General features: G+C 37.2%; 1 protein-coding gene across 1 annotated transcript; it reads right to left on the bottom strand.

Annotated features, from left to right (window-relative positions):
- Positions 1-500: 500 nt before the first annotated feature.
- LOC309508001 (tripartite motif-containing protein 14) lies at positions 501-10,016 on the bottom strand. Its single transcript, XM_082182508.1, has 7 exons — positions 9,712-10,016; positions 7,835-8,742; positions 6,913-7,008; positions 5,307-5,555; positions 4,582-4,604; positions 4,065-4,213; positions 501-1,812 (listed from the first exon to the last, which is right to left on the bottom strand). Exons 1-7 carry the CDS (start codon positions 9,938-9,940, stop codon positions 1,256-1,258), a joined length of 2,211 nt encoding a protein of 736 aa, XP_082038634.1. The 5' UTR covers positions 9,941-10,016; the 3' UTR covers positions 501-1,255.
- Between the last annotated feature and the right edge of the window lie 350 nt (positions 10,017-10,366).

The following is a 10,366-nucleotide window of genomic DNA, read 5'->3' as shown; positions in this document are numbered from 1 at the left end:
GAAGATTGTCAGTAAAATGAGTCACAATGCAAAACATTTTTATTGATTCTAAAATAGATTTTATTAACTTTATGCAAGATAAAAAAAAAAACTTGTTTTTGTGAGATTTTTAAATCAAATGTAACTTTTTAAAAACATTAAATTATATATTATTGGATTACTGAGTACTTGACAAGTAAATCCAATTAATTCTGTTATTTTACAAGTGAACTAAAGGTTAATTATTAAAAGTACATCATGAACAAATGAATAATTTAGTCAGTCTGAATCAGGCCTGTATTGACATTTTCTAAGAGGGTCTTTATCACCACATCACTAATGTTTTCTTCACTCATTATTTTTCTTTATTAACAGCCAGGGCAATTTGTATTGACCTGAAAATAATTGAATTGTGAAAGCAGTGTTTAGAACGGATGACTCCTGAAGGACATCTCCCACCAGTGGCTTAAATGAAAATAAAAGGGCACATCCTTATTTACAAAACATACGAAACGAGAAAAGCTTTTGAAACACAGGCTTTATCTAGAAATATCTCACAGGTAATTCATGAACACAATACAGCACAGAAGAATATATTTGTGCTGTGAAACATCTGTGAAATAACAGTTCATTTTTAAGAAACATCTTAATTTAATTCTATAAGCTTTACTGCAGTTCAAACAATCATCATAGAAATTTCAAATTAGATATTGAACAATACTGCCACCTAGAGTTAAAATGCAACATTCATCAACTCGCAACAGTAATTCAACATGGAATGATAAAGATATGCTGGTATCGAGTATAAAATCGAGTAACGTTAGAAATTTTTCACTTTATCAAGTCTTTTAGATTACTGAAAAATATTTATCCTGGCCTTCAAAGTATACATGAAAATACAATGGACATATATATTTTACTTAATATAAAAATACAAAATGATTTATCTAAAATTATCAAATTAATAAAATTAAAAAAGACGTTTTAAAAAAAGATCGAAAAGTGGTTGAAAAAAGTTAAAAGGCTGTGCAAGATTGTTTTGAAAAAAGACCATTCCAGATGATATATAAATGCATATATAAAGCGAATGGAAATGGCTCAGATATGTAAATCCTCCTCATTAAAAATCAGAAGATCATCATAAATCATTCAGAAAAAAATAGGCCATTGTTTTCAAGACCTCTTGCACTCTTAGATTCAGCACTCATGACATCTGGAATGATGTTTTGTGGAATGTAAAAGTTTTGTGTTTCTTAATAAAGTGTCATAAAATAGTCTAGTCTGTAGCGATCTTGGTAAATATATCACAGATGCTGAGCTGAGTTTTAGAAACCGCCAGCGCCGGATACAAGGGCTCAGTGAACTTATGCTCAAAACTGTACAGCAAAGAAAGAGCTCCTTCCCTGGCCACGCTATAAAAAGACAAGCGACCTTCCTTAAAATCCAGCAGCACTCCGACCTTCCAAAGTTCAGCGGCACACACAGGTGACGCCACCTTATCGTGCAGAGCTTCCACCTTTCCCTTCTCATAAATTAAACACCAGGAATTGGGGTAGAAGCCAATACGGCAGACGTCCTTTTGCCCCTTCCTGCCTATCTGTCCATCACAGACGCCCAGCTTCCAGCGGCCCTCATCCAGGGAGACCTCCACTTCCCAGTAGCAGCAGCCTCCGTCGATGGCGCGAGAACCCAGCACCTGGGGGAAAATGTTGAAGCGTGTCTCCTGCTCGCTGTAGTCCTGCTGGGTCTCGCTGTACTCCACCGTACGGTTTTCATCCGACAGCAGCAGCTTTGGATGGGCAGTATCAGGATCCAGACTTGGGCTTATCCCATCTGCAGACAGAAACATCAGGGGTCAGACATCATATGTGTGTCCGGGTCTTGACACTAACTTTTATGGCTCACCAGACACTGTGGCTAGTGGTTTTCCAAAGTTACTAGCCCCTCAGCATTATCACTGGCCACAATTTTGACATCGATACCATGGGGAAAACTGCCATGTAGATATTTTTTATATTATCTCATAATTTGGCAGCAGGTTTATTAGGCTGCTGTCTCTTTAAGGCCTGACGCACGGATCCATTATACTGATACACACGTTTTCTTTCTCAACTGTTTACATTCGGATGTAGAATATGGTCATGCAGAATATAAGGCATTAATATGTGCTTTATAAGTACTAATAAACAGCCATTATCCTAGTAATATGTATGCTAATAAGCAACTAGTTAATAGAGATAATTGGACCCTTAACTAAAGTATATCATCTTTACATATAAAATCTAATATGCTTTGTTTATCTGCCATTAAAGTATTACAGTATAATATCACAATACCAAATTTAATCAAATAAATTCAAGTAAAATTGCCTTACTTATTGACGTTATTTAAAGATTTTAAAATGTGTTTAAAGTAAAAGTGTAAGTGGTAACTACACCACTATTCAAGAGTTTGGGGTCAGTATGATTTAAAGCTACAATATGCAAGAATTTTTGGCCTCTGGAGGGCGCTACATTCCAAACAACAACAACGGCGTAGCTTGATGACGATGTGAAGGAGCGTGGAATGATGGGAACTGTCGTTTTAAACTCCACCGTGGGTAAATCAGTCAGACGGGAATCTAAAATCATGTTCATGGATGAGGCTAAGTTCTTTTTTTATAATGACATGCTTTTTGTGGCGAGGGGGGGTTCAGCGCGGGGAGAGAGAAGAGACGAGCAAGTAGGTCAAGTGCAAATGACGAACACCTGTGTTTTATTGCAGTGATCCGCGTGGAGAGACCGCTTATAAGCCGCGCGCTGGAACGAGAGAGAGACTGAAGAGAAAATTGGACGCAGAGAAAGAAAACCGGTGGATCCGAGCTCTCATTTTTGAACTGTTTTGTGCCGTCGCGGTTGCCACGGTGAATGCGCGTTGTGCACGACTTTTGTTTGTTTTGCTTTATTTTAATAAAGTACGAGTCCCAGTCACGCCGACCCCTGTCTTCTTCCTTCCTGACTCTTGAACCTCATCACACTTTTATTTCATTAAAATGAATTAACCGCAAGAAAAGTAAGGTTTAATACTACATTGGTTATCATAGATGTTACTGTATGTCGAATTCATTGTTGTGATAACGCGGGGCAGTTTTACGTGTTCTAAACAATTGTTGTAAAAGTACATTCGAACATACCCACATCATTTGCCAAAATACTGATTAATATTTATGTATAACACATGCTATATTTATTTACATGGCCATAAACACCAGACGTGATAAACAATGTCAATAAACTAAACAGAAATCTAAAGCAATAATACTTCCCTTACATACCGAATGCTACATTAGGAAATATAAAATTAAGCATAACCTTACTTTGTCGACAGAACCAGCTGCAATCGGTAAAGAATAATTATGTTCCATAACGACTGCAAGAAACAAGCTACGTGTGTTGCTTGATAGACGCTACAACTACAACTTCCGCATTTGTCCAGGACTCCACGCAGTACGAGCGGAAACCGAGGGTAACGCGGATATGACGCAATTGACTGGCGACTCCCAGCTCCCCCCTGCTCTAACGCCCCGTTTCCTTGGTTAAAATCGCAATTTTCTCACGATTTAAAAATAGTTGGAAACATTTGGGATATTGTAAGTAATCAACTTAACAAAATATATAACACTGGCCTTGAGATTATGGGATATTTTAATGCAAAATTCTTGCATATTGTACCTTTAAATTTAAAAAAAGAAATGTTTACTTTTATTAGCAAATATGGATTTTGATCAAGTGACAGTAAAGACGTTCAAAATGTCACAAAAGATTTCTATTGGAAATAAATGCTGTTCTTTTGAACTTTCCATTCATCAAAGAATCCTGAAAAAATTTATCATGGTTTCCAAAAATATACAGTATTAAGCAGCACGACTCGCCAGTTTACAGACGTCCACATGAGAAGCAATTACTGTCTGAATAGGGCTAAAGTAAAACTCTCACACATACATATATACATACAAATATATTCAAATATATATTCAAATATATATATATATATATATATATGCCCTAGCAGTATTTGTAGTATAATTAGGAGTGTAAATGACTCACACAGCAGTCTGAAAGGGTCTCGGTGAGGCAGTGTTATGAGCACAGTCTCCAGTCTCCTCTCGGTCCAGTCATGAAGACAGTCCAGTCGGTCTTGGTTTATCTCCTGAGGAGGCTGGAGGGTTTGCACAGGGTCAGATAGTGCTGTCAGTCTGGATGAAGACAGGGTGGTTAGTAAAAATAATTTAAAACACTTAAAGGGATAGTTCACCCAAGCATGAATATTCTGTCATCATATACTCGCCCTCAAGTTGTTCGAAACCTGTATAAATGTCTTTGTTCTGCAGAACACAAAAGATGATATTTATACCGTTGACTTCCATAGTATGTGCCCCACAAATCTGGTTACAAACATTCTTCAAAATATCTTCTTTTGTGTCCAGCAGAACAAAGAAATTCATACAGGTTTGGAACAACTTGAGGGCGAGTAAATGATGACAGAATTTTCATTTTTGGGTGAACTATCCCTTAAATTAGTATATTTATCCAAATCACCAAATAATTGAACCATTTTACTTACTGTCCTGCTATTTTGCTGTATTCCTGAAATAAACAGCAAGAGTTGCATTACATATACAACTTTACTCAAATGAAAGGACCAAAATATAATAAGTACAAATCTCTCTGTAAATCTCTCATTAGCTATGTTTCCATCCAAAGTTGTGAATTTAACCTGCACAAAACTTGGAATATCGCATAAAACATTTGGGAATAAAGCAGCGTTTCCATCCCATGTGTTCAAGAGAACAAAATGCTGCAAATTGCTGCAATCGGGGAAGAAACTGTGGCTCTTTTAACTTGCGTCAGACTACTTGCGCCTCAGAACACACAGACGAAATGCAATAATAGCTGTCATGTTATCTTGCGTTCGGATGCTGGTGTTTGTGAACGCTATCATGTGAGACGCTTCTGGGAGGGAATTAAACCAGATCATTCTGATGACAGACTTGCTCAGGTGTTTCAGAAGAACTAAAACAATGATGCAATGACAATTATCTGCTGGTTAGTCCAGTTATCCGATCACATCCTCTGTTGAGTCAGGCCACGTGAGTTCTTTGTTGCGCTACATCTGTTAAAAACATTATCCGCCTCAATTGAGCACATACGTTTTTAATGCGGATTTTTAGAATTGATGCAACTCTTGGCATTTCTCTCCAGCGTTTTTTTGATGTGTTATCCCAAAACGAGCATGAAAATAGAAGGATGGAAACATAGCTAGCTAATGATCAGTGCTGCTTGTCGTACCATGATGAAGGCCTGGTCCTGGTACTGTGACACCCGTTCAGCATCGGTCATTCCCTGCAAGGTGTTTAATATGGTCTTGCTAGATGTCAAGGCGCCCTGTAACGTGTCCAGCTGCTTGTCAATGCTTCCCAGCACTCTGTGCTCTTCCTGGGCTACGCAGCGTAACGCCTGTCCCTCCTCGTGCTCCAGAGCCTCTCGCATCGCCTGATACTGCTGCAAAACAGCAGCCCGCACGTCCTCCAGCCCCGTCTACAAGAGTCAGGGACAATGACAGTTACCGCACAAAGAGTTAACATTTACTTTATGCTATTGTATGCTGAACTATTCCTTTGTTTATTTTGATCTTTTCTGTTTGGGAATCTATAAATAAACTTTGCTTTTAACACTAATATTGACTTGACTTATACAGGTGAAAGTTATATTTTGATGTTTATGGCTTATTATAGCTTATGAAAACCCCAAATTCAAAATCTCAGAAAATTTGAGAAAATGTATTACCTGAAATCAATTTTAAAAAAGGGTTTTAAATGCAGAAATGTTGGCCCTCTGAAAAGTATCATCATGCATATGTATATAGTTATATATCTTAAATATATTAGTTTCACATTTTAATTTGAATTACTGAAATACACTAACTTTTGCACGATATTCTAATTTTTCGAGTTTCACCTGTATAAGAGATCATGGTTGATTTCATGTCAATCAATCAATCAATCATTTTATTTCTAAAGCACGTTTAAAAACAACACAAGAGTTGACCAAAGTGCTTTACAGACCCAACCAACCAGACCCAATGTGTAAGAACAGTGTTATTTTAGAATCATTTTATATACTTTTAGCTTGTATTTTTCTATTTTCAGTTTTCATTTAAATTTTTTGCCATTTTTGTTATGTGCTTTTGTTACGATTTCTAATTACATTTAAATTTCTATATAAATATTTATCTTTCAATATGTGACCTTGGACCACAGTCACATGGGTACATTTTTATAATTTTTTTAGGATATGACAATATCTGGCCGAGATACAACTACTTTAAAATCTGGAATCTGAGGGTGCAAAAAAATTTAAAGTTTTAAAGTTGTCCATTTATGTTCGTGATTCTGCTGCATTCACTCACAAAAATAAATGTTTTATATATTTACCATAGGAAATTCACAAAATGTATTCATGGAACATGATCTTTACTTAATATCCTAATGATTTTTGGCATAAAAGAAAAATCTATAATTTTGACCCATACAATGGCTATTGCCACAAATATACCCGTGCGACTTATGACTTGTTTTGTGATCCAGGGTCACATATTAGTAATTTTAGTACTTCAACTTCAACTTATCTTATTTCAGTTGGCTGCCCAGATTTCTAATTTTCATGTTTTACGTTTAAGTTTTTCATCTAATATTGATATGTCACTTTATTTCACTTTAATTACAATTGGCAAAACACTATTTAAATTTTTTGTTAATAACAACACTGGATCAAAGAAAGCTTAAAAACATGAACAAGTCAAACAATTATAACTATAAAATACAAAATGAATAACTAAACAACAACAACAAAACTTGCAACAGCTCCATCAACAACATGATACACTTACACTTACCTCGACACCACGTTTTTTCTCACTGAGCTCAGAGAGTTTCTCCTGAATGGACTTTTCTGTTTTTTGTATTTTTTGCATCTCATCCTTCAGTGAGCCCTGAGAATGTAGATAAACCAATGAGCAAGAACACATTAAATTGATTAAAAGTGACATTTTTCATGTTAAAAAATATTTCTATTTCGAATTTAGGCTTTTATTCACATTTAAACATTCATCAACTAACACATCAGTTGTGGTAACCAATCATGTTCGCTTGACGTGCGAGAACCAATGAGGTCCATTCTCATGTTACGCATCATGTTTGAACTTCAGCAAGAACCAATGAGGTTCATTCTCGTGTTACGCATCATGTTTGAACTTCAGCAAGAACCAATGAGGTTCATTCTCGTGTAACGCATCACATTTGAACTTCAGCAAGAACCAATGAGGTTCATTCTCGTGTTACGCATCACATTTGAACTTCAGTTTATGTTCGCTGATCAATGTTTATATGCGAATAAAAGACTAAATTTAACCTGATCATCATATTAAACGATCAAGTCTCTTCAGAAAATTCGGACTAAACCGCTCAATTCATATGGATTCGTTTTACGATCTCTTTATGAACTTTTTGAAGCGTCAAAGTGATAATTGTGTAGCTCTCAATGGAGGGACAGAAATCACTCAGATTTAATCAAAAAAGATCTTCATTTGTGTTCCGAAGATACAGAACACGGTTTGGAACGACATGAGGGTGAGAAATGAATGACAGAATTTTAATTTTTGGGTGAACTATCACTTTAAATAACTTTTCTATCTTTTATTTTGTAGATAGTGTACTACTTACACCTAAAAATACTATTCACAATAGAAACCTGAAAGTTGAGCCACATATTAAATCACCAATTCGAAAGGAGAAAAAAAGTGGCAAACAAAGCCTCACTCTGAGCTCCTGCTCTGCCTCGCGGATGCTGATGCACTCGTGCCCCTTGTGCGACCCGACCAGGGAACACACAGTACAAACACACACTGCACACGATCGACAGTAGATCCGGTTCATCTCCTGGTGCTCTTGGCATCTCCAGGGGGACACATCCTCCACGGCATCCACGAGCGGGTGGTTCTGGAACACGGGCTTTTCCAGGTGCGCGCGCAGGTGCTCGGAGCACATGGAGGCCCCGCAAATCAGGCAGGTCTTTACCGCCACCTTCTGGTCTGAACTGGGACAGTAATGGCACGGCACAGAGCCGCTCCTGGACAGTCTCTCAGAAGATGTAGCGCAGATCCTGAGGGAAGCTGATCCACTGTTAGAAGCACTGTCCTTTTGCCGTGTTCCAGGCGAACGAGAGGTGGCGTTGACTGCTGGTAAGTCGCTGGCTTTGGAAGAGGTTGATGCTGATGGTGGCTCTTTTGAGACTTCTCTCTCTCCCTGAGATGTGCTGCTTCTCCTGGGTGAGCCTGTGTCACCGTGTGAAGACACGGTATGCTGGTCTTGCTGAGAGGAACTTGTGTTCCTCTCAGGAGATGATTCTGCATGAGGAGATGTGATCTCCACTGTTTCTGGAGGTGTGTGTTGTGCTGATGTGTCACTTGTAGAGGTCATCCCCCAAACCACTGATGGAGTCTGGCTTTCAGATGGGCGTTCATCTGCTGTGGTGGCCTTTCTTTTCCTTGGTATTGATGTTTCTTCATCAGAGTCATTGATGGCGATTACATCAGGGTCACTGACGATGTCATTAAACGGCGCTGTGCCAAGTGTCCATCCGCCGCCATGGAACGCCGAACTGAACTTCCTCTTCCCAAGCCATTTCTTCGAGTGCCGGCCATGATGCTTCTTTCTGAAGGCCCAATCTAGAGGAAAACATGGAACCGCATTAATGTGCTGTAAGTGATTTTCTCCAGCTTCTGTTTTTTTATTTTTGTTTAGAGGTTGATTTTATTAAAACTAACAGATTTCAACTTTTTATTTTTGATATATGAAAGTCACATTAAAATAGTCTTGGAAGCTTTTTACCATACTTTAATTATTATTATTATTTCAATTGGCTTTTACGTTTTATTGTCCTAGACTTGGTCTTCTTAATCTATGAAACTAAATTATAAAAAATATTTTGACAAAATATAGATTTTTTTTTAAACTATACCTCTCAGTTGTGGTTGTTTTTTTAAACTTGTTTACCAATGAGACAAAATATATCAGTAAAGAGCCTGATATGAATTATTTGACATGTGCAAAGTAACTGTCACTAATTAACAAAAAAAAAAAAAATGATTGTACATTATTTCAAATCAATTTGCAAGTGTGAAATAAATATTATTCAATAGTGTGTATTATAATATTTAAAAAAATTATAACTTTGAGTTTTCTATCCTAAAATATATTTAATTTCTGTCCTGGAATGCTTTTAAATATAATACATTTGATATTTCCTTATTGATGCTGTTTTGGAAATGACTGAAAATGACAAAAATATCATAATTCTCCCGTGATGTATAGTATGTATATAAACTGTTGAACATTGTCAGTAGAACAATTAAACAAACTAGTGAGACTGTGAAAAGTCTTAATGTTCTTTGTTCTATAACTCTATAAATAATCTATAAATGCGTCCTCCTATTCACTATTAAAGCATTATGATTATGCTTGAAACTTGATATGAGAAAACTAACGTTAATCAACTACAACAGAGTAAACACACATGAGTAATTGTGGCCTACGTCATGGTCAATTTACACACGTGCACAACAAATATAACATAGGCTAGAAGCCATCAAGGTCAACCAGTCAAGGGTTGTTTAGTTGTGTGTTAATGCCCGTACGTGTGTTTGGTGTGGCTGTAGACGTCGAGGCTCCGTCCGTGTAGTCCGGCAGCTGCTGGTACTCGTATCTACACTCGGGGCAGTAATACGGTCCAGTGTCAGATCCACTCCATAACTCACTGATACAAACCCGACAGAAGCTGTGTCCGCATCCCAGCGTCACCTGTTCCCGACACTCCTCGTGACACAGAGGACATTTCAGAGGTTTGGCATTAGATGCTCCCATCATTAAGGGTTTGTTACAGCAGAACGTCTCACGATCGAAAAAACGAAACTGACCTAAGACGGAGTGGGCGGAGCCTCACCTTTTGAATCGGGCAAACACTGCTCTTAAAGAGACAGTGCACAATGTTTTCTTTGCACATCTATCTATCTATCTATCTATCTATCTATCTATCTATCTATCTATCTATCTATCTATCTATCTATCTATCTATCTATCTATCTATCTATCTATCTATCTATCTATCTATCTATCTATTGAATCTTGCAAACATTGTTCTTAAAGCAACAGTGCAGTTTTCTTTGCATGACACCATCATAATCTATCCATCTATTTATCTTTTGAATCTTGCAAACATTGTTCTTAAAACTACAGTGCAGTTTTCTTTGCATGACGCCATCTATCTATCTATCTATCTATCTATCTATCTAT

Source organism: Leuciscus leuciscus (genome assembly GCF_965113295.1).
Source record: "Leuciscus leuciscus genome assembly, chromosome: 10".
Taxonomy (NCBI): domain Eukaryota; kingdom Metazoa; phylum Chordata; class Actinopteri; order Cypriniformes; family Leuciscidae; genus Leuciscus; species Leuciscus leuciscus.
The sequence above is the reverse complement of the archived record's forward strand: the minus strand, read 5'-3'. Positions and strand labels throughout refer to the sequence as shown.